Raw genomic sequence first — 25469 nt, forward strand, 5'->3', positions numbered from 1 at the left:
GTACAAGGGTTCTTTAGGCGGTGGCAACCGTTCTTAGACTTTCTGGCAGAACGATAGACATTGGTCAATGGCAGCAGCAGCAGTTGTCTTAAGTCGGGGTGTTAATGTTAATTTATTATTTAGGTACAGAGGGGGAGGGGTTTGGGGGGTTGCTTTTTTAGATTGTGTTTTGTACTTAACCCTGTTGGGTTCTTTTTTCTTTCTCATTTTGTTATTGATATTTTATGAAAACTTTTAATAAAAATTATTTTAACAAAAATATATATATTTTGTTATCGACCGCCACCTGTGGCATCTTCCCTTCCAGGGATGTGATCTGGTCACGCTTCCTAGACAGAGCCACCCCCAACTCTTTCAGGTCCACATTCGGCACCTTCAGCACCACATCCAGACTTTTTTAATTGAGGATATCGCCGCCTCAATGGTTTTCTCATGGTCCCCCGAGACCTCCCGGCGTAATTTCTGTCACTCCACCGCTAAGATCTCAAGTTAGTGGAGTGGACCCTGATACCTCAACAGCTTCAGCCAAATTTTTTCCGAGACAGGACTCTCAAAACTTCCAAATTCAATGCCAATTCTTTCTTTTTCTGCTGCCAGAAAAGTGTCAGGTGGTGCATTTTGGGAGGACTAATACGGCAAGGGAACACACAATGAACAGCAAGACTTGAGGAAGTATGGAGGATCAGAGGGACCTTTGCATGCATGTTCCATAGATCCATGGAGGCAATAGGGCATGTAGATTAGATGGTTCAGAAGGCATATGTGATACTTGCTTTTATTAGCTGATGTACAGAATATAAGAGCAGGGAGGTTATGGTGGAACTGTATAAAGCTCTTGTTAATCTTGACAATAAGGATTCCTACATCAGACTCCTATTTATTGATTACAGCTCCGCCTTCAACACCATAATCCCAGCCAAGTCCATAGCAAAGCTCCAAACCCTAGGACTTGGCAATTGGATCCTCTACTTACTGACCCACAGACCACAATCCGAAAGAATAAACAACAACACCTCCTCCATGATCGTCCTCAATACCGGGGCCCTGCAAGGCTGCATAGTCGCCTACTATACTCCCTATACACACACAACTGCGTGGCAAAATTTGGCTCCAACTCCATCTACCCGTTTGCTGACGACACAACCGTATAGGGTCGGATCTTGAACAACAATGAGTCAGAATACAGGAGGGAGATAGAGAACCTAGTGGAGTGGTGTAATGTCAACAATCTCTCCCTCAATGTCAGCAAAACTAAAGAGCTGGACATTGAGTTCAGAAAGCAAAGCACTGTACACACCCCTGTCTGCATCAATGGCGCTGAGGTGGAGATGTTTGGCAGCTTTAAATTCCGAGGGGTACACATCTCCAAAAATCTGTCCTGGACTAACCACGTCAACGCTATGACCTAGAAAGCACAACAGCACCTATACTTCCTCAGGAAACTAAGGAAATTCGGTATGTCCACATTGACTCTTACCAATCTTTACAGGTGCACCATAGAACAAAGAACAAAGGACAAAGAAAAGTACAGCACAGGAACAGGCCCTTCGGCCCTCCAAGCCTGTGACGACCATGCTGCCCAGCTAAACTAAAATCTTCTGCACTTCCGGGGTCCGTATCCCTCTATTCCTATCCTATTCATGTATTTATCAAGATGTCCCTTAAACGTCGCTATCGTCCCTGACTCCACCACCTCCTCCGGCAGTGAATTCCAGGCACCCACTACCCTATGTGTAAAAAACGTGCCTCGTATATCTCCTCTAAACCTTGCCCCTCGCACCTTAAACCTATGTCCCCTTGTAATTGACCCCTCTATGCTCGGAAAAAGCCTCTGACTATCCACTCTGTCTATGCCCCTCATAATTTTGTAGACCTCTATCAGGTCGCCCCTCAACCTCCGTCATTCCAGTGAGAACAAACCAAGTTTATTCAACCGCTCCTCATAGCTAATGCCCTCCATACCAGGCAACATCCTGGTAAATCTCTTCCACATCCTACTGGTAGTGTGGCGACCAGAATTGTACACTACACTTTAAGTGTGGCCTAACAAAGGTTCTATACAGCTGCAACACGACTTGCCAATTTTTGCACTCAATGCCCCGGCCAATGAAGGCAAGCATGCCGTATGCCTTCTTGACTACCTTCTCCACCTATGTTGTCCCTTTCGGTGACCTGTGGAACCGTACACCTAGATCTCTCTGACTGTCAATACTCTTGATGGTTCTACCACTCACTGTATATTCCCTACCTGCATTAGACCTTCCAAAATACATTACCTCACATTTGTCCGGATTGAACTCCATCTGCCATCTCTCCGCCCAAGTCTCCAAACAATTCAAATCCTGCTGTATCCTCTGACAGCCCTCATCGCTATCCGCAATTCCACCAACCTTTGTGTTGTCTGCAAACTTACTAATCAGACCAGTTACATTTTCCTCCAAATCATTTATCTATACTACGAACAGCAACGGTCCCAGCACTGATCTCTGCGGAACACCACTCGTCACAGTCTTCCAATGAGAAAAGCACCCTTCCATTGCTACTCTCTGCCTATGACCTAGCCAGTTCTGTATCCATCTTGCCAGCTCACCCCTGATCCCGTGTGACTTCACCTTTTGTACCAGTCTGCCATGAGGGACCTTGTCAAAGGCCTTACTGAAGTCCATATAGACAACATCCACTGCCCAGCCTGCATCAACCATCTTTGTGACCTCCTCGAAAAACTCTATCAAGATAGTGAGACACGGCTTCCCCTTCACAAAACCGTGCTGCCTCTCGCTAATACATCCATTTGCTTCCAAATGGGAGTAGACCCTGTCTCGAAGAATTCTCTCCAGTAATTTCCCTACTACTGACACAAGGCTCACCGGCCTGTAGTTCCCTGGATTATCCTTGCTACCCTTCTTAAACAAAGGAACAACATTGGCTATTCTCCAGTCCTCCGGGACATCACCTGAAGAGAGTGAGGATCTAAAGATTTCTGTCAAGGCCTCAACAATTTCCTCTCTAGCCTCCTTCAGTATACTGGGGTAGATCTCATTAGGCCCTGGGGACTTATCTAACTTAATATTTTTCAAGACGCCCAACACTTCGTCTTTTTGGATCTCAATGTGACCCAGGCTATCTACACACCCTTCTCCAGACTCAACATCCACCAATTCCTTCTCTTTGGTGAATACTGATGCAAAGTATTCATTTAGTGCCTCGCCCATTTCCTCTGGCTCCACATATAGATTCCCTCGCCTGTCCTTCAGTGGGCCCACCCTTTTGGGTCACAGCTGAATGAAATAGCTGAAGGAAGTTCAACGGAAGCTAGATAGGCCTGCTTTTCTACAGCTATGAATTTTTTATGGGAAACCGGTTGTGATCTATTCACATCATGTTTAAATGCACAGGTAGAAAACTATGTGCATTGGCTACTAGACCAGGCCACTATGGCAACAAATGTTTTTTCAATCGCCTGATAGCCCCATTGTTTTCTATGCATTTCCCATTTTGCCCAATAAGTAGATGATTACAGAAAATTGAAAAGGCGGAAGCGGTTTCAGGTAGTCTTAGATGAATATCACAGCCATGGTTTGCAAGGTTATTGAATTCACTAGTGCAAGAATCAGTGATATTCCCAAGATTTCTCAACCTACTCCAATAACCCACCTGCTTTACGAGCGTCTTAACCTTGTGTCCTGCAGATTATCAGGAGAAACATACAAGATGAGGGACTTTCAGCTGAAACTGCCAACATCATCCTTTCTGCCCAGAGGTCATCGACTGGAAAGAACATCACTTTACATCAAGCAATTGGATGGGTTTTTGCATGAGATAAAATCATTCCACTGCAAACATCTGCGAAAGCTGTTTTGGGATTTTTAACTTAGTTATTTCACAGATGAGGCATAGTGACATTAACAGTTCGTAAAAGATAATGCAAATATGTTTGTACGAATTGTGAATTCTAAAAATTAAACACTTTGGGCTGGGTTCTCCGCAGCCCCGCGCCGAAATAGTGTTTGGCGTGCAGGCGGAGTATCAACTTTCATGCCGAAATCAGGCCCGACGCCGCTCCGGCAATTCTCCGGGACCCGAGAATCGACGATTGCAGTTTACTTCGCGTGGCTGGGGGGCCATTGCCAGAGGCCCGCCCAGCGAATCTCCGCTCCCAGCTGGCTGAGTTCCTGACGGCGTGGTTCTAAAGACCTATTGCCGTTCGGGAACCACGCGTGGCGGCTGCCACCCTGGTGGGGGCGCAGACGGAACAGGAACCAGAGGGGTGAGGGCCTTATGGGTGGCCGGGGCACAGATCGGGCCGGTCCAATCCAAGGGCGTGTGGCCGATCGGGCGGGCCCTACATTTTGAAGCTGCCTCCGCGGTCCGAGTTCGCCACTGCCGTGCGCATGCGTGGACTCGAAACCGGAAGTGAGGGGGCCAGTATCCGCAGCCAAAGCTGCGTGAATCACTCCGGGTCCCTGCTAGCCCCCTAAAGGTAAGTGAAATCTTTTTTTGAGGAAACTCTGGAGTGCAACGTCAGCATTTTTACACCGGCGTGGGGACATAGCCCAATTTTGTTAGAATTCAGCCCTTTAACTCTTCTTTGGTCTTTGAATTGGAAACAACTTGATCCAGAGAAGAAAAATACCCGGGAGATTAAGCTATTCTTTTTAATAATAATAATAATAATCTTTTATTGTCACAAGTATGAAGTTACTGTGAAATGCCCCTAGTCGCCACATTCCGGCGCCTGTTCGGGTAATCTGGTACGGGAATTGAACCGCGTGCATTACAACCAGCTGTCCAGCCCACAAAGCTAAACCAGACTTTTCTATATGTACTTGGATTTACGACACAGTTGAAGCACAGTGTTCATAGAATCCTTACAGTGAAGGAGGCCGTTCTGCCCATCGTGACTGCACTGACCCTCTGAAAGAGTACTCTACCTAGGCCCACACCCACAAACCCCTAACCCCAACTAACCTTTTTTGGACACGAATCGCAATTTAGAATGGTCAATCCACCTAACCTGCACATGTTTGGACCGTGGGAGGAAACTTTAATTTAAACTTTCCATTTTATTTTGAACGAACACTGTTACAAAATTAAGTGAAGTTCAAAGCAAACTCTAGTCTCGCAGTTCAAAGATTATTAAAAAAAAAAATTTAGAGTATCCAATTCATTTTTCCAATTAAGGGGCAATTTAGCATGGCCATTCAACTACCCTGCACATCTTTGGGGTGTGGGGGCGAAACCCACACAAGCACGGGGAGAATGTGCAAACTCCACACGGATAATGACCCAGGGCCGGGATCGAACCTGGGACTGCAGCGCCGTGAGGCAGCTGTGCTACCCACTGCGCCACCATGATACCCTACGGAATTCAATTATTATCCCATCTAGTCAAATGTGAGGTTGCATAACACTTCAAATGCAAACCATTGATGATTATAGTGTCACAAGTAGGCTTACATTAACATTGCAATAAAGTTACTATGAAAATCCCCTAGTTGCCACACTACAGCGCCTGTTCGGGTACACTGAGGGAGAATTCAGAATGTCCAATTCACCTAACAAACATGTCTTCCGGGTCTAATGGGAGGAAACCAGAGCACCCGGACGAAACCAACGCAGACACAGGGAGAATGTGCAGACTCCGCATTGACAATGACCCAAGCCGGAAATTGAACTCTGGTCCCTGTGAAGCAATAGTGCTACCAATTGTGCTACCATGCCGCCCAACTGTTGCACATGCAAAAAAAATCGAGGCAATGATGGGGGGGGGGGGGGGGGGCATGCTGGCACAGCAGTTAGCACTGGCCCAGAAATCCAGGTTCGATTAGTCTTGGGTGACTGTGGAGTTTGTACGTTCTCCCTGTGTCTGCATGGGTTTCTCCTGGCACTCTAGTTTCCTCCCATAGATCAAAGATGTGCAAGTTAGGTGGCGTGGCTATAATCAATGATACCTTGTCCATGTTCGGTGAGATTGTGGGGATAGGGCAGGGGAGTGGGTCTCTTTCTTTTAGACGGTCGGTGCAGATGATTGGCCTCCTTCTGCACCGAAGAGAATGATTTTTTTTCATACAACTTGAAGTTGACATGAAATTGGATTGAACTACAAAACAGGTCTGTGCTTTCTTGTATATCTTATTACAAAGGAAACGTCAATTGATGGCACTGATGGGAGTTCAAATACTCTGCCTTGCTACATAATGACTTGTTTAGACGCTATGAAGTTATCTATCAAGTGATTTTAATTAATGCTTGGGTAGAAAATTGGAGAAAGCTTTTCATTCTATAATTCTCCATCATGGTAAGCTGCAGTTGCAATTGCTTAGATCCAAACATGGCTGTGCTTGTCTCACATTTTGTAGGGTACTTTATCAGACCATTATGAATTCTGGTGATTCCCCCTCAGGGCACATGGAAAATTCCGAGTGAATCAGGCAGATTCAACGTGGTTTTGTGAAAGGGGTTGAGTCCATCTGGACCCAGGGATTTATCAACTCGCAGACCCAATAATGTGCTCAGTACCACTTGTCTCGTGATTGTAAATTTCAGAGTTCCCTTTTCCAGACTTCCAGCTATTTCCGGCAGCACGGTAGCACAAGTGATTAGCACTGTGGCTTCACAGCGCCAGGGTCCCAGGTTCGATTCCCCGCTGGGTCACTGTCTGTGCGGAGTTTGCATGTTCTCCCCGTGTCCGCGTGGGTTTCCTCCGGGTGCTCCGGTTTCCTCCCACAGTCCAAAGACGTGCAGGTTAGGTGGATTGGCCATGCTAAATTACCCGTAGTGTCCATAAGGGTTGGGAGGGGTTATTGGGTTGCGGGGATAAGGTGGAAGTGAGGGATTAATGTGGGTCGGTGCAGACTCGATGGGCCGAATGGCCTCCTTCTGCACTGTATGTTCTATGTAATCTATGTAATTTCTAGGGTGTTATTCAAGTCCTCTTCAGTGAAGAACAATGCAAAATACCGGTTTAATTCATCTGCCAAAGCCTTGCTTTCAGTTTGCAATTCCCCAGACACACTTTCCAAAAGACAAAAACACACATTTTGTGAACCTTTTTCTTATCTAAATATCTATAGAAGTGCCTACTGTCCGTCTTTATACAGGCTAGCTGTCTATCGTACTTTAGTTTACCCTCAGCAACCTTTTTGTCATTCTTTGGACATTCGTTATATTCTTTCCAATCTTCGGACCAGCCATTTGACTTTGTGCAAATATATGCTTTTTTCTTTCTTTTAAGTTTTATACTGCCGTTAACTTTTTCAGTTATACACGGATTCCGGGTCATCCCCTTGGAATTTTTCTTTTTCATTGGAATGTGTCTATTCTGTGCATTCCGAAATATCCCTTTAATATCTGCCACTGAACCTCTGTTGATCGATTGCTTAAGCACATTTGACAGTTCACTTTAGCTAGCTCCACTCCTATGCCCCCATAATTGCTCTTATTAAGTTTAAAATGCTAGTCTTGGACTCACTCTCTCCCTCAAACTGAATCAATTATGATCACTGCTACACAGGGGTGCCTTCATTATGAGATCAATTAATCCTAGCTCATTGCACAATATCAGGTCTAGTACAGCGTGCCCCCTGGTTGGTTCCAGAATGCTCTAAGAAACTATCCTGAAAACAATAAATGAACTCCTCCCAGCACTGCCCATCTGATTCTTCCAATCTATATATAGATTAAAAGCCCCCATGATTATCGTGTCACTTCTGCAGCATTACCACTAATTTTGTTTTTGCTCTGACAATTCACTCCATCAATAAACTTGGGTCTGAAAGAACTAAATCACTTGTATGTCGAATGATTTAAACTATCACAATGTCTCTTTTTAAATGACATTTAGATCTGTAACAAAGTTTTGCTCTATCCTACTCACTTAAGTTTCATTTGAACAATCACATTCATTTTTAGGGATTCAACAAATTGAAGCTCATCACTAATTTTCCATCACTGCTCATCAGCTAGCTATTTTTTCTTGCCATTTAGATTTAAAAGTGTTATGCTTTACAATACATTTAATTACTCCAGCTATACACTGAATGATGCATTCACCATCCTCCATCCCCCAACTCTTCATTCCGCTCCAAAGTTATCACTCCCAAAAGTATCTCACATGACCATTGCTATGAAGGTTAAGGCGATGGGACAAGGATGTATGGTGTTGCCACATCTTAAACAGCTTTAGGCCACCAAATAGTAACAGGATGGTAGGGCAGGCAATAAGCAAAGAAATAACGGATGCATGTAGAAATGGTACAGCGGTTATCATGGGAGATTTTAATCTGCATGTCGATTGGTTTAACCAGGTTGGTAAAGGCAGCCTTGAGGAGGAGTTTATAGAATGTGTCCGGGATAATTTCCTGGAACAGTATGTAATGGAACCTACAAGGGAACAAGCGGTCCTAGATCTGGTCCTGTGTAATGAGGCAGGATTGATTAATGATCTCATAGTTCGGGATCCTCTTGGAAGGAGCGACCACAATATGGTGGAATTTAAAATACAGTTGGAGGATGACAAGGTAAAATCAAACACTAGTGGTTTGTGCTTAAACAAAGGCGATTACAATGGGATAAGAAGAACAACTAGCTAAGGTAGACTGGGAGCAAAGACTTCATGGTGAAGCAGTTGAGGAACAGTGGAGAACCTTCCGAGCGATCTTTCACAGTGTTCAGAAAAGGTTCATACCGACAAAAAAGAAAGACAGTAGAAAGGGGGAAAATCGACCGTGGATATCTAAGGAGGTGAGGGAGAGTATCAAATTGAAGGAAAAAACATACAACGTGGCAAAAATTACTGGGAGACTAGAGGACTAGGAGGTCTTTAGGGGACAACAGAAAGCTACTAAAAAAGCTATAAAGAAGAGTAAGGTAGACTATGAAAGTAAACTTGCTCAGAACATAAAAGCAGATAGTAAAAGCTTCTACAAATATATAAGACAAAAAAGAGTGGCCAAGGTAAATATTGGTCCTTTGGAAGATGAGAAGGGAGATTTAATAATAGGAGATGGGGAAATGGCTGAGGAGCTGAACAGGTTTTTTGGGTCAGTCTTCACAGTGGAAGACACAAATAACATGCCAGTGACTGATGGAAATAAAGATAAGATAGGTGAGGACCTTGAGATGATTGTAATCACTAAGGAGACAGTATTGGGCAAGCTAATGGGGCTAAAGGTAGACAAGTCTCCTGGCCCTGATGGGATGCATCCCAGAGTGTTAAAAGAGATGGCTATGGAAATTGTAAACGCACTAGTGATAATTTATCAAAATTCACTAGACTCTGGGGTGGTCCCAGAGGATTGGAAAGTAGCAAACATGACACCGTTTAAAAAAGGTCGGCAGAAAGCGGGTAATTATAGGCCGGTAAGCTTAACTTCGGTTGTAGAGAAAATGCTGGAATCTATCATTAAGGAGGAAATAGCGGGGCACCTGGAGGGAAATTGTCCCATTGGGCAGACGCAGCATGGGTTCATAAAGGGTAGGTCGTGTCTGACTAATTTGGTAGAATGTTTTGAGGACGTTACCAGTGCAGTAGATAACGGGGAGCCAATCGATGTGGTATATCTGGATTTCCAGAAAGCTTTTGACAAGGTGCCACACAAAAGGTTGCTGCATAAACTAAAGATGCATGGCATTGAGGGTAAAGTGGTAGCATGGGTAGAGGATTGGTTAACTAACAGAAAGCAGAGAGTGGGGATAAATGGGTGTTTCTCTGGTTGGCAACCTGTAACTAGTGGGGTCCCTCAAGGATCAGTGTTGGGCCCGCAGTTGTTCACAATTTACATAGATGATATGGAGTAGGGGACCAAGTGCAATGTGGCAAAGTTTGCCGACGACACTAAGATGAGTGGTAAAGCAAAAAGTGCAGAGGATACCGGAAGTCTGCAGAAGGATTTGGATAGGTTAGATGAATGGGCTAGGGTCTGGCAGATGGAATTCAATGTTGCCAAGTGTGAGGCTATCCATTTTGGGAGGAATAACAGCAGAATGGATTATTATTTAAACGGTAAGATGTTAAAACATGCTGCTGTGCAGAGGGACCTGGGTGTGCTGGTGCACGAGTCGCAAAAAGTTGGTGTGCAGGTGCAACAGGTGATTAAGAAGGCTAATCGGGTTTTGTTTTTCATTGCTAGAGGGATGGAGTTCAAGACTAGGGAGGTTATGCTGCAATTGTATAAGGTGTTGGTGAGGCCACATCTGGAGTATTGTGTTCCGTTTTGGTCTCCTTACCTGAGAAAGAACATATTGGCATTGGGGGAGTGCAGAGGAGATTCACTAGGTTGATCCCAGAGTTGAGGGGATTAGATTATGATGAGAGGTTGAGTAGACTGGGACTGTACTCATTGGAGTTTAGAAGGATGCGGGGGGATCTTATTGAAACATATAAAATTATGAAGGGAATAGATGGGATAGATGGGGGCAGGTTGTTTCCACTGGTCGGGGAAAGCAGAACTAGGGGGCATAGCCTCAAAATAAGGGGAAGCAGATTTAGGACCGAGTTTAGGAGGAACTTTTTCACCCAAAGGGTTGTAAATCTCTGGAATTCCTTGCCCAGTGAAGCAGTTGAGGCTCCTTCTTTAAACGTTTTTAAGAAATAGATACCTTTCTAAAGAATAAAGGGATTCGGGGATATGGTGTACGGGCCGGAGAGTGGAGCAGAGTCCACAAAGATCAGCCATGATCTCATTGAATGGCGGAGCAGGCTCAAGGGGCCAGATGGCCTACTCCTGTTCCTAGTTCTTATGTGTGCTCACTATTCTAACTGGTCCTTGAACAACATCTTGGTACAAAACTTGTAAAATACCATCAAAATGCATAGGAAAATAGATTGATAGCAATAAAGCTAAGGTAATAGAAGGTAATGTCGTCTCTTTAATGGCCACTTATTTTTTCCCCACTGCATCCCTTATTCAAAATCAGCACTTTTTTTCAGGCGCCGACGTGATGTCATGAATGGAAAATTCCACGAAGGCTCTGTACATATTATTTTGTGAAAAAAATGATTAAAAATATTGCATAAAACTATCTGCAGGTTCTATGTATCTATAAGTTGAAAATGAAATAAATACATTTTGTGCTTAGACTTGGGTCGCACCCTCACTGGATGAGCTACCACATTATATTACAGGTACTCCAAAATCCAGGAACACCTTTGGCCCCAAGCATTTTGAATAAGGGATGCTCAACCTGTAATCCTCTTTAATATCCAAAAATAATATACAAGGGGTATTGAAATATAGATACATTACATGGCCATGTATGCTTAGCAACTCCGAATCTGTAATACTGATAATTTCTTAATGCCTCCATGCCAAAAGCTTTGTAAATACTTTTGAAATAATATCAATGTTTCATCAAAAAAAAATATTAATATCTACTTAGAAAATAAGGATGTGAAATATTCATGAAACAAGTGATCCCAAACTTTGGTTTCTTCCTTAGTTTCCTTTCGGCAGCTCTCCAAGCAGAGTGGGAGGACGGTAAGCTAACTCACATGTTCGAAAGTTTAAATCACAAAGTGGTGCATTACTGGACAAGAGATCATCATCTTCATCATCACCAGCATCACTGTAATTGTCATTAGCACTGTTAAAACACAGGACTTTGACTGATATTAAAGGGACATCAGCATTGCTACTTTGTTCATCATGATCCAATACAACAGAACTCATACAATCACTGAGATGTTTGCTGTGAAGCACATCAGAATTAATACTGACAGGGTTCGAAACATCAACAAATAATTTAGTCTGTGGTCGGTTGTGATCGGTACAGCCAGATTGCTGGTCTTGTAATTCAACAGCACCAATAATAGAATCATCAAAGCAATTTGCTTTTTGATATGCTTTTGCAATTGGGGCCTGATGCTGATCATTAAGCATTTCATCCTGGTCAAGCATCACTCCATGAGGAATCCATCGTCTGTCTGTGTAACCACTGTATTTGTTTTCCTCGTCACTCTCATCTGTACAGTCAGCAATATCCAAACAATTGGATTCTTTCACATGACTTCTTTCAAGAATAATATTTTGTTCAGATATTTCTGCCTCACTTTTGTCGCAGCACGTAACGATTGACAACTTGCATACATCAGGATGAGCATCTGCCACCGGTATAAAAAGTGTGGTCATTGTGAAATCCTAAAAAAGTAAAACCAGTTTAGTGATAAAGGAAAGGATGCTTTACAAAACAAGAAACCTTTGGAAAATGAAACACAGAATTACCACTACAAAATGATATCTGCCTCATATCGACAATGCATACTGTAAATAAATAAAAGTATTGATGTTCTGAGTCTGAGGATTAGAAGATTTAAGAAAAAATACACAAGTAGGCACGAAAACTGCTTAAGCGCAGATCAATCACAACTGGCACGTATTAAAACATTGGCGAAACTAAATCGGACACGACCATCTGACCAGAGAGGAATCTGCATATTCTGTATGCATCAGTTGTGTATTTTATCAGGTTCTGGAAATGACGAGCAAAAGATATCTAAAATATTACAGAAAAGAATCTTAGCACAAAGGTGGAAAATAGCTTAAATCTGAAAAGAGAAACCAAAGATAAAATGAACAAAATGCTCAGATTAAAGAATGTAAACACAGAAGGCAAAAGCGGTTATTAACAGAAATACAAAAATGTGTGCCAAATAAAAAGAGGAAATGACAAACACTGTTTAAAAGGTAAAGGAGAAATGGAAATATAAAAGGAAAAAATGAAATATGGCACATTATTCTGGGGGGAGCAATTCCTTTAATCTGGAAACCTTAGTTCAAACATTCACTTACCAACAATGTGAAATTTATGAAACGTTAAACAAGTCCCAAACTTCTAAAATATTTAATCTAGTAGAAAATCAAAGAGGCAAAAGGGAGAGAGGAGCTTAAAACAATCATCATCACCAGAGAAAAAGTGCTGGGGAATCTAATGGGTCCATAACAGAGCTGGTAGTGTAGCGGCATTGTCATTGGACTTTTAATCCAGAGACGCAGGTGGCCTGGATTCAGATCCCACCATGAAATGGGAAAATTTGAATTCAATAAAAATCTGGAATGATATGGCCATAACGCATATCCACTGACCTAAGTCATGAATTACAACAGACTGGGCAGCATGGTAGCACAGTGGTTAACACTGCTGCTTCACAGCGCCAGGGTCATTTCCCACTTGGGTCACTGTCTGCACGGAGTATGCACGTTCTCCCCATGTCTGCGTGGGTTTCCTCCAGGTGCTCCGGTTTCTTCCCACAAATCCCGAAAGACATGCTTGTTAGGATTGGACATTCTGAATTCTCCCTCATTGTACTCGAACAGGCACCGGAATGTGGCAGCTAGGGGATTTTCACAGTAACTTCATTGCAGTGTTAATGTAAACCTACTTGTGATAATAATAATACAAATTATATGCATACAGCACACTTATGTGCTCTGTAAAACTTTGTTAAAACCTCCATTGGATCGAGCTGCTTTGGGCTGGCAGCAAGAATCTCCAAAGGCACGGCTCAAGGGTGATTCGGGTTGGGTCCAGTCCATGGGGGAAAAAATGAGTGGAGTGGGAGGAGGGGGGGCCTGCAGGTTTCATGGGTCGAACGGCCTACTCCTGCTCTATGATTTTGATCTAGTAAAAGCGGAGTCTCTAAACAGATCTACAGGTATATATCAAGCACAATAAACCTAACGGAATTTTAAAAGTTCAAATATATCTTGGTAGTTAAAATCACCGACTGTTTAAAAGGTACGGGTTGTGGGTGTCGCAGACTAGGCCACCATTTATTGCCCATCCCGAATTGTCTTACAGAACGAGGTGGCGAGCTGCCTTCTTGAACCGCTGCAGTCCCTGTGGGATAGATACACCCAGTGTTGTTGATGAAGGCATTCCAGGATTCTGACAGTGAAGACACAACATATTTCCAAGTCAGGATGTTGAGTTACTTGGAGGGGACCTTTCAGGTGGTGGTGTTCCCTTGTGTCTGCTGACCTTGTCCTTCTAGATGGTAGTGGTTGCAGGTTTGGGGAAGATACTGCTTAAGGAACCTTGGTGAGTTCCCACTGTGCATCTCTGCAGTGAATCTTGTAGATGGTACACACTGCTGCCACTATTCATCGATGGTGGAGGGAGTGAATGCTTATGGATGGGGTGCCAATTAAGGCGGCTGCTTTGTCCTGGATGGGGCTGAAGCTTCTTGTGCTGTTGGAGCTGCACTAATCCAGGCAAATAGTGAGTATTCATTTACTCTCCTGACTTGTGCCTTGTAAATGGTGGACTGGCTTTGGGGAGTCAGGTGGCGAGTTACTCGCTTCCGACATCCTATACTCTGGCCTGCTCTTGCAGCCACAGTATTTTTATGGCTGATCCAGTTCAGTTTCTGGTCAATGGTAACCCCCAGATGTTGACGGTGGGGGATTCATTGGCTAGTGCCAATGAATGTCAAAGGACAATGGCTAGATTCTCTCTGGTTGGAGGTGGTCATTGCCTGGCACTTGCGTGGCGCAAATGTTACTTGTCAATTGTCAGTCCAAGCCTGGATATTGTCCAAGTCTCGCTGCATTTGGGCATGGACTGCTTCATTATCTGAAGAGTCACGAATGGTGCTGAACATTCCACAATCAACGGCGAACATCTCCATTTCTATTGATGGAAGAAAGGTCATTGATGAAACAGCTGAAGATGGTTGGGCCTAGGACTTCTATCCAATTGGACTGGATGCTTTTAGTGGAAGTTCCAGATGTGGAAATATAATCACATGGTGAATCCCCAATTGCTTTTTCCAGTTACGTTTTTGGTTAAATACAACACCCCTGAATCGAGAGAGAGATAATATAATGTGCAGTTATGTACTTTGTTATAACTTGATATGCACCTTCGAAGTACTTGGCCCTTTGTGCAATATTGATCACCATTCCATAGGGATGGTTGCGGATGACTGCACAATGTTCAGCACCATTCATGACTCCTCAGATAATGAAGCGATCCAATTCCAAATGCAGCAAGACCTGGAGCACAATATCCAGGCTTGGGCTGACAAGTGGCAAGTTACATTTGCGCCACACAAGTGAAAGACAATGACCATCTCCTGCAACAGAGGATCTAACCACCGTCCCTTGACATTCAATGGCATCACCATCGCTGAATCCCCCACACTCAACTGGGGAGCCATCATTGATCAGAAACTTAAGTGGACTAGGCATATTAAAACTGTGTCTACCTGGGCAGGTCAAAGGCTGGCAATCCTATGGCGACTAACTCACCTCATGACCCCCCAAAGCCTGTCCACCACTATAAGGCCCAAGTCAGGAGTGTAATGGAATACTCTCCACTTGTCTGGATGAGTGCAGTTCCAACAATACAAGAAGCTCAATACCATCCAGGACAATGCAGCCCGTTTCTTTGCTCCCCCTTCCACAAACATTCAAACCCTCTGCCACCGACGAACAAAGAAAAGTACAGCACAAGAACAGGCCTTTCGGCCCTCCAAGCCTGCCGCGGCCATGCTACCCGTCTAAACTAAAATCTTCTTCACTTCCAGGGTCCATATCTCTCTACTTCCATCCTATTCATGTATTAGTCAAGATGCCCCTTAAACGTCACTATCGTCGCTGCTTCCACCACCTCCTCCGGAAGCGAGTTCCAGGCACCCACTACCCCTTGCCTCGCACATCTCCTCTAAACTTTGCCCGTCGCACCTTAAACCTATGCCCCCTAGTAATTGACCCCTCTACCCTGGGAAAAAGTCTCTTGACTATCCACTCGGTCTATGCCCCATATACTTTTGTAGACCTCTATCAGGTCGCCCCTCAACCTTCTTTGTTCCAGTGAGAACAAACAAAGTTTATTCAACCTCTCCTCTTAGCTAATGCCCTCCATACAGACAACATCCTGGTAAATCTCTTCTTCAACTTTCTAAAGCCTCCACATCCTTCTGGTAGTGTGGCGACCAGAATTGAACACTATACTCCAAGTGTGGCCTAACTAAGGCTCTATACAGCTGCAAAATGATTTGCCAATTTTTATACTCAATGCCCCGGCCAATGAAGGCAAGCATGCCGTATGCCTTCTTGACTACCTTTTCCACCTGTGTTGCCCCTTTCAGTGACCTGTGGACCTGTACACCAAGATCTCTCGGACTGTCAATACTCGAGGGTTCTACCATTCACTGTATATTCCCTACCTGTATTAGACCTTCCAAAATGCATCACCTCACATTTATCCAAATTAAACTCCATCTGCCATCTCGCCGCCCAAGTCTCCAAACGATCTAACGACTAAACGACCAGTGGCAGCCATGTGTGTACCATCTACAAGATGCACTGCAGTAACTCACCAAGGTTCCTTCAATAACACCTTCCAAACCCATGACCATTACCATCTAGAAGGACAAGGGCAGCCGATACCAGAGAACACCAGCACCTGGAGGTTCCCCTCCAAGTCACTCACCATCCTGACTTGGAAATATATTGCCGCTCCTTCACCGTCACTGGAACTCCCTTCCAAACTGCACAGTGGGTGTACCTACACCTCAAGTACTGCAGTGGTTCAAGAAGGCAACTCACCACCACTTTGTCAAGGGCAACTAGAGGTGGGGAAATAAATGCTGGCCTAACCAGCGATGGCCACACCTGGTAAATGGATATTAAAAAATGTCAGCACTCGAGGTACAGTGCTGGGTAACAAAAAACCTGGGTTACAATCAAAAAAGTTAAAGTTATTAGAAAAAAGGATACAGGTAATTCAAGTCTGTAAAACTCTGAAAAAGACTAAAAACTGACCCAAGTCATATTTACACTAATAATTTGAATCTGTTAGAACATAGTGCAAGAGGAGGCCATTCGGCCCATCGAGTCTGCACCGACTCACTTAAGCCCTCACTTCCACCTTATCCCCGTAACCCAATAACCCCTCCTAACCTTTTTGGTCACTGAGGGCAATTTATCATGGCCAATCCACCTAACCTGCAGGTCTTTGGACATGTTAGTGCGTGTTCTCAGACTTTTGTATCTCCTGCCTGATGGAAGAAGTTGGAAGTGTGAACAAGCCGGGTGAGAGGGGTCTTTGATTATGCTGCCCGCTATCCCAAAGCAGCGGGAGGTGTAGACAGAGTCAATGGATGGGAGGCGGGTTCGTGTGATGGACTGGGCTGTGTTCACGACTCTCTGTAGTTTCTTACGGTCTTGGACGAAGCAGTTGCCAGACCAGGCTGTGATGCTGCCAGATAGGATGCTTTCTATGGTGCATCTGTAAAAGTTGGCAAGAGTTAATGTGGACATGCCGAATTTCCTTAGTTTCCTGAGGAAGTTTAGGCGCTGTTGTGCTTTCTTGGTCGTAGCATCGACATGGGTAGACCAGGACAGCTTGTTGGTAATGTGCACACCTAGGAATTTGAAACTGTAGTCGCTCTTTCCTACATTTTCCATGATGCCTCCGATGCTGCCCACCGAGTCTGAAATATATAACAAGTCGAAGGGGAATGGCAATGGGGAGCGCGGCCACCCCTGCCTCGTCCCATCAACCCCAGTACAGTCCTCAATTTGAGAGGCCAACATGGCACTTACCCACTTCTCATCTGATAAGTAAAGGAAAATCAGGACAGCATCATAAACTGTGACACTCAAATTGACTCAATTTTCCAGAGGGCCTTCAAACATATGCCCAGTATGTTTTTTTAAATTCACTCAAGATATGAACACCTGGTAAGGCCAGAATTTATTGCCCATTCGTAATTGTCCTTGAGAAAGTGCTGGTGCGCCAGCTTCTTGAATATAACTCAGTGCCTTACTGAGCCATTTTAGGGGCCATTTAAGAGTCAACCACATTGTTGTGGTCTGGATTCACATTATGATCAAACCAGGTAAGGACGGCACATTTCCTTTCCTAAAGTACAATAATGAAGCAGATGTATTTTTACGACAACCTGATCGTTTCACAGCTGATTTTATTTCCTTGAAGAATATAAATTCCTCAGCTGCCATGGTGGGATTAGAACTCTTGTCTCTGGATCATTAGTCTGGACCTCTAGATTACAAGTCCAGTAACACCATAGGCAGGAGGCTGTTTAATGTGGAGGTTGTCTGACTCCAATTATTGTTTTCATGCCACCCAACTAGTGTATGCACTGTAACGCTATGTCCAATTGTTTTTTATAAAATAAAATAAAAATTCCAATTAAGGGGCAATTTAGCGTGGCCAATCCACCTAGCCTGCACATCTTTGGGTTGTGGGGACGAGACCCACGCAAACACAGGGAGAATGTGCGAACTCCACACGGACAGTGACCCAGAGCCAGGATCGAACCTGGGACCTCGGCACCGTGAGGCTGCAGGGCTAATCCACTGTGCCATCATGCTGCCCGCTATGTCCAATTGTAAAAAGTGTTGGGTAGCTCAGCCAGCTGGAGACCACTCCAAAACATAACCTGGGGAATTTTTGGGATTGAATTTGAGAGACCCAGAGAAGCAGGGTTTGGAGCCCTACAATCATTGCACTACATCAGATCCAAAACGCTAGCTGAATTTTAGCTTTCCAAATGTGGCAAAGTGGAGTGGAGGGTCCACTCAGTCCCAGCAGCTCGCTGGTGAAATTCAAATGAGCCTCAAACTCAGTTGGGTTGCCTGAAAGACAACCATAGAAACACTGCATTGAAGAGTGAAAAATAAACAGGCAGACTGAGGTGTAGTGAGTGTGCATCTGACAAAAGTCAAGGAAGAGATATCATTCCTAGACCAAAATGATCTTTCTCATTTCTTATTCAAAAATAATTATTCCTCAGCCTATATTAAGGACTGCAACAGTAGTATTTCAATCAGTTATACAAACCAGGGCTGCAGGCATTTCGATGCTTGAAGTGAGCATGGCCATTTTTTTCATGATAACAACAGCTACTGAAATCAGAAATAATACTCCCAGCGCTGATCCCATTATGGTGAGAAACTTTTCGGTTTGCAGTACTACAAGAAATAAAATATTTATGACTGCAGTTATTGACAGAACAATATCAATGCTATTGATTGAAGACCATAATCAATTAGAAGTCACAATGGGTAAAATTATAACTTGGTTAAATGAAATGAATCATTGGCAATTCAAATCCCGCAAAACTATTGTGAGAATAAAGTCCTGCTTCTTGGAACCAATGTAAAACTTAAAGTTGCTCACCAAAAAATATGACCAAATGTTTTTGGATCAATTTTCTGGAATAACACTACACCTCATAAATGCTTTTGATGAAGGAAACATTGTAAATTTGTACACTCCAGTCACTGGCATGTGAAACATCATGGTGGGCTTCTTAGTAAATGCTGATCTCAGGGGCGGCACGGTGGGGCAGTGGTTAGCACTGCTGCCTCACGGCACTGAGGACCCGGGTTCGATCCTGGCCCCGGGTCACTGTCCATGTGGAGTTCGCACATTTTCCCCGTGTCTGCGTGGGTCTCAACCCCACAACCCAAAGATATGCAGGGTAGGTGGCTTGGCCGTGCTAAATTGCCCCTTAATGATTGTGAAAAAAATGAATTGGATACTTTAAACATATTTTTAAAATTATTTAAAAGGAAATGTTGACCCAAGAATTTCAGAAAACCTCTTACAGCTCCCAAAATGGGCACCAAAGAGCAATCTTTCATGTTCAAAAACATGTAGTTGTATTGAAAATGCAGGTCTACCACTAAAGCCGTAGACATATCCAAAAGTCATTTACGTGTCTGGAAAGAGGAACAGAAATAAATACATGAAAGGCTGAAAGAAAATACAAATACTGAATGGAACAGGATTAATTTTCCTAGTTGTAGCCCTGAAATAGGGTGCTCTTTCCAAGGGCCCGTGCAGACTTGATGGGCCGAATGGCCTCTTTCTGCACTGTAAATTCTATGATTTGAAATGTTGGCTTTTTAAAAATAAATCTAGAGTACCCAATTCATTTTTTCCAATTATGAGGCAATTTGCCATGGCCAATCCACCTACCCTGCACATCTTTGAGTTGTGGGGCGAAACCAACGCAAACACGGGAAGAATGTGCAAACTCCACACGGACAGTGACCCAGAGCCGGGATCGAACCTGGGCCCTCTGCGCCGTGAGGCAGCAGTACTAATCACTGCGCCACCGTGCAGCCCTAAAATGTTATCTTTTTGACACTTCGCAATGAACATGAGCATGAAAAATTTTCAGTTCTAAAGTAGGAGACTATTCTTCAAGTGTACGGAAACCCCTTTCAGTTTATTACTTTGAGAGTTAACTCCCCCCCCACCTTGAATTTCTTCAAGGAAGATAATATTCGTACGAGCCCAAAAAGCATACCTTTTTGCTTCAAACGGATACAATACGGCTTAGAAAAATCACTGGATTTCAAAAAACTCTTATTAATGGATCGGGCGGCTATGCAATTATTATTGCCACGCAATTCACTTTTCCGAATTTCCAATGAGTTGCCAATTAAGTTTTGCTTGATTGGTCTCTGCCAGAGGGAAGAAAAGACAAGTGAATGTAAATTTGGGTTATCTTTCACTTTGCTATTTGAATTCCACATTGAACAGATGCTGAACAGATGCTTAACATTACTGACAGTCCCACTTTTCCACTGGTATAATAAAGGTCATTAACAAATCAACTTCTTAATCATGAATTCTGATAAGCAATGCACTACCTCCATCGTCTATAATTGAATTAGAAAATTGGTATTAAGTATTTTGTTTCAAGAACAATACAGAGTGCCACAAATGGCAGGTAGAGTTGGACTCCTGCCATTTTCTAGTGATCAAATTTCTGAGCTTGACAGTGTCCAAAAATGCTCAACGGTTTGGTACTTTTTCACGAAGAAACGATGAGACAGGGAGGAGCAAGACAAAAAAGAAACAGATCCGAGTCACCCTGGGCATTTTTTTGGCTGCTGGCTTAGAACCTGACTGCCAGGAACATGGGAGTAGGTGCCTCACTTACTCCCTCAAATCAGGGAAAAGTGCACTGAGCAGAAACAAACTAAAATGTCAACAGTAAACAGAAATCATTTCAATGTAGAAGACTAAATACTGGAGATTGTGAAATTTATTTTGTGGAATTTGTTACATACAATTATAAAGTGCATGCACTGTAGGAAGGGACCATTCGGCCCAACTGGTCTTTGTTCATGTTCCACTTGAACCTCCATCGCTTCTTATTTACGCCAACAAGCGTAACTTTGTTTCTTTCTCCCTCATGTGCTTATCTAGCCCCCTCTTAAATGCGCCAGTGCTATTCACCTCAGCCACTTTACACTATGTGTAAAGAAGATTCTCCTGAATTCCCTTTTATAGTTATTAGTGGCGGCCTTATCACTTGTCAGGTGAAGTATCTACTTTCTTCCATCATCTGAGATGTGCTGACCCTTCACTTTGGAGAGATTGAGCCCAAAGGAGGAAAATATCTCTCACCAAAATTGGCCCCAAATGACCATGCTGCTAAAACACAACAGCAACAACCAACAATATATTAAAATACTACACACAGAGCTCTTGCTGATTAAAAATCAAATAAATAATTCGGAGTCTCAATAAAAACCTGTCAGGATTCAAGATTCACAAAGGGTAAAATTCAGGAATGCCATATATTTCAATGTTGTAACGGTAATTCTCCATTAAATTGCAATAAAAGTCACTGTTGCTACTACTGCTTTATTTTAAGATGTCGCTCAGTTCAATAAAGTAGTACATACCTTGATGTGTTCATCCTCATCCCAGATTTCCACTTCATAGGTCAGTTTTTCCAGCAGACATGCTTTGAGCACCATTTCTTTGCAGCGTGTTAGCTTAATTTGAAGATTCACTATTATAGATTCTTCCTCTGAAGTTACGCTCACCTGAGGTGCACCAAGTTCCACTTAAAAGAAATAGGTTTTGTGATTTAGCAGTTGTATTTTAATATTTCACAGCAAGTAACATTGCACGCTAGATACAAATCTTATTTTCAGATTGATGAAAAATTATCAAATACAATTAAAATCACTTTAAATTCAGGGGCAGCACGGCCGCACAGTGGTTAGCACAGCTGCCTCACGCCGCTGACTTCCCAGGTTTGATCCCAGTGGAGTATGAACACTCTCCCCATGTCTGCGTGGGTTTCACCCCCACAACCCAAAGGTGTGCAGATAGGTGGATAGGCCATGCTGAAAAATTGCCCCTTAATTGGAAAAAAAAAGAATTGGGTACTCTAAGTTGAAAAAAAAACACTTGAAATAGAACGGGTTAATTACAATTCCATTCAGGAAGAATTAGGTGCTTCCTAGAGAGAGTTGCCATTTATCCAGTTTATTTTTTAAGGAAGTGAGCAAAGCACCAAAAGTCTGATTTTTAAGTGATCAATTTCCTATTTCCGGTCTCTCAAAATTGAGACAGGAGTCATTTTGGCATATTAATAGCCCTCCCATTTTAAAAAAGAGACAAGATCTAGAAATCCAGAAGCGAATATTTATTTTTGAAAAATACATTAATGATGCTCATACATATCTAAAAAGGAAATCTAACTAAAATTAATATTGTAGATAGGGTCCCGTTGACAATCAGATTTATGTGTTTCAAAGAAAGAATTACAAGAAGGAAATGTATCTTCCTTGGCATGGTAATAATCCTGTCAATAGGATTCTACGTGAAGGTATGGTGCAGAACTAACTATTTACACCCCAAAGGTTCAGGATAAGACCACTAAAAAAAATGTTAATTTACTAATTAATGTTTACATAGCAAATTGATTCAATGTTCCAGTTTGAGGATAATAAATGCTGTACCATCATAGATGGGAATAAACTGATTAGACAGATTCCAAACAACTGGAGATTCAGGTAAAATGTTTCCCACTCTGGCTTGATATGGGGTGTAACAATTTTTAATTGTGCATGTAACATCACAGCCGTCTTCCAATGGAAACGTGCAGTTAGTAGTTTGAAGCCAAACATCCTCGGGCCTGAAAGATGAATAGAAATAACAGTTTGGACATGAAATGCTTTGATTTTTTTTTCTACGCCGTATTAAAAGCATTAAATGTACATTCATCATTTGTTTATTACACACACCAGAATTTAAACATCACATCATTTAAGTTAGCAAAATAGTTTTTGTGGAGTTTTTACTGGGTTACATATATTTTCTTTTAAAAATTACTGTAGATTTGATAAAAGATACAAAATAAATACAGCAAAGTTCACAAAACAATCAGTACTGCTTCGTCCAAGGGGGGAAAACCCCACAAAGTAACAGAAGCACAATTAAAAGTAGTTAACCTCTAAATAAAGGTCAATATTTGAAACAATCCAAACACTATCATTGTATACGATTTAGAGTGGAGGGACACTTTTTTGATCTGCTAAGTTCTTAATCTTAGCTATTGTTCAGGGTGAGAAGCAACAAAGCCTTTCCTCCAGGCCATTCTGGTTTTAAAACATTTTTATTCAATATTTTCGACATTTTAACACAAACAGTACCTGACGCACCCCCCCCCCCCTTACCCCATGGCAGCAACCAGGTCCCCAAAGTGCAAAATGAACCCCCCCACTCTGGTGGAACCCCTCATCTGCCCCTCTCAGAGCAACTATGACCTTTTCCAAGGTCAAAAACTCCAACAGATACCCAGCCACGCCAGGATGCTGAACTCCACCCCAACAGGACCCGCCTGCGAGCAATCAATGAGGCGAAGGCTAATATGCCTGCTGCTGCTCCTGCCTGCAAATCCAGCAGGGCCGACACTCCCACTATGGCCTTCAGGTGACCTGACTCCAATTCATTATGCAGGACCTCTGACATGGTGCTTTAAAAAAAACAACAATATCTTTCGAACTTCGGGCAGGACCAGGGCATATGGACATGGTTGGCTGGGCCCCTCCCACACAACTCTCAACTATCCTCCACCCCTTCAAAGAACCGGCTCATCCTTGCCTTCAGTAAGTGCACCCTTTGCAACACTTTTAGCTGAATCAACCCCAACCTCGCACACAAAGTCGAGGCAGTGACCCTTCAGAGCACTTCTCACCATAATCATTCCTCCAGTCCCATCCTCAACTCTTCCTCCCACTTGGCCTTAGTCGCTCCCATAGATTCCTTATCGTCCTACGTAATCCTACCATAAATCGTTTAGACAACCCCACTCTCTAACCCCCCCCCCCCCCCCCCCGTCGAAAACACCTCCTCCAGCATAGAGGAGGGCGGTGCTACCGAGAAACACTTTATTGAGAAATTCCACACCTGCACATACCAAAATCCTTCAAGCTGCAGCCCATACTTCACCCCCAACTCCTCTGGACTTGCGAATCTCCACTCCAGAACAGATCCTTCATCTCTTGCCCCTCTTTCTTGTCCCACCCCCTGAACCTCGCATCCATCCTCCCCAGCTCAAACCCATGATTCCCCCTTATCGGTATCACCTTCGATCCTGCCCTCAATTTGAAGGGCTGCCAGAATTCCCCCAAATGGCAGCATGGCTACCACTACCGGATTCCCAGAATATTTCCCCGGGAATAGGCACAGCGGCGCAGTTGCCAGCGTCCACATCCCCGACCCCCACCTGCATCTACAAATGTCCCCGACCTCAATCTGCATCTACAAATGTCCCCGACCTCAATCTGCATCTACAAATGTCCCGATTCCTTCCTCTAGCCCCGCACTTTCTGCGTATTCGCCGCCCAGTAATATTGCAACAGATTCGGAAGAGCCATGCCCCCAACTGGCGCCACCTTTGAAGCACCGCCTTCCTTATCCTTGCCACCTTCCCTGCCCACACAAACGAGACCAGCCTATCCACCCCTCAAAAATACCTTTGGTAAAAAGATCGGTACAGTGGAAAAACAACAGAAATGGTGGCAAAATATTAATTTTGACTGCCTGCACTCAGCTAGCTAACAATAAAAGGGAGACTATCCCACCTACCAGATCCTCTTTCACCTTCCCTACGAGGCTCGTGAAATTTAGCTTATGGAGTCGTGCCCAGTCCTGCGCTACCTGCACCCCAAGTACCAAACTTGAATTGTCGCCTGCACCCCCAAGTACCTAACTTGAATTGTCGTCACCCTAACCTCCAGGCCATTCTAACGTGCCTCCTGGAGCTGTGGCGTCCTTTGCTTATAAAAAAAAGATAAATGTATAAAGCAAAGGGCACCTACTGACATTCACTTCCACTTTCTTCGCTAAAATTAGTGGAGACTTGAAGACAGACCATGGTACTAGTTGAAACAAACCTACAGGCCACCAACCCATTCCTTTGGTACAGGAAGCAGCTTGTAGCCAGGGCTCCTGAGAGCAGAAAATAAGAGGGTAAACATAATCAAAATTTATGAGTGTACACAGCTCCTCTGACTGCTGGCACCATCTCCCAACATGGAAGAATGCAACACTCCTCAAAAGTATGGAAAAGTACAGAATATCATCAAACAATCAGGCTCATGATACAAATTTTGTATTCCCAAATCCCAAACAGAACTGCCTACCAACAAACAACAAAGAATAATGGACCACTTCAGCAT

At 43.5% G+C, this 25469-nt stretch overlaps 2 protein-coding genes across 2 annotated transcripts in view; both read right to left on the reverse strand.

Annotated features, from left to right (window-relative positions):
* The window catches only part of LOC140411396 (uncharacterized), a 42344-nt gene extending 38100 nt beyond the window's left edge, over window positions 1-4244 (reverse strand). Inside the window, exon 1 of the mRNA XM_072500514.1 lies at window positions 3655-4244. The gene's annotated coding sequence lies outside the window, so the exon portion shown is untranslated. The remainder of the gene's footprint in view (window positions 1-3654) is intronic.
* Window positions 4245-10849: 6605 nt separating this feature from the next.
* Window positions 10850-25469, reverse strand: part of LOC140411413 (uncharacterized) — a 222753-nt gene continuing 208133 nt past the window's right edge. Inside the window, exons 13-17 of the mRNA XM_072500525.1 lie at window positions 22746-22921; window positions 21678-21841; window positions 20288-20444; window positions 18811-18941; window positions 10850-12137 (exon numbers count right to left, since the gene is read on the reverse strand). Of these exons, the coding sequence (XP_072356626.1) occupies window positions 11436-12137; window positions 18811-18941; window positions 20288-20444; window positions 21678-21841; window positions 22746-22921 (1330 nt within the window). The 3' untranslated portion in view covers window positions 10850-11435. The remainder of the gene's footprint in view (window positions 12138-18810; window positions 18942-20287; window positions 20445-21677; window positions 21842-22745; window positions 22922-25469) is intronic.

This window comes from Scyliorhinus torazame, chromosome 1 (assembly GCF_047496885.1).
Source record: "Scyliorhinus torazame isolate Kashiwa2021f chromosome 1, sScyTor2.1, whole genome shotgun sequence".
In the NCBI taxonomy this organism is placed as follows: Eukaryota; Metazoa; Chordata; class Chondrichthyes; order Carcharhiniformes; family Scyliorhinidae; genus Scyliorhinus; species Scyliorhinus torazame.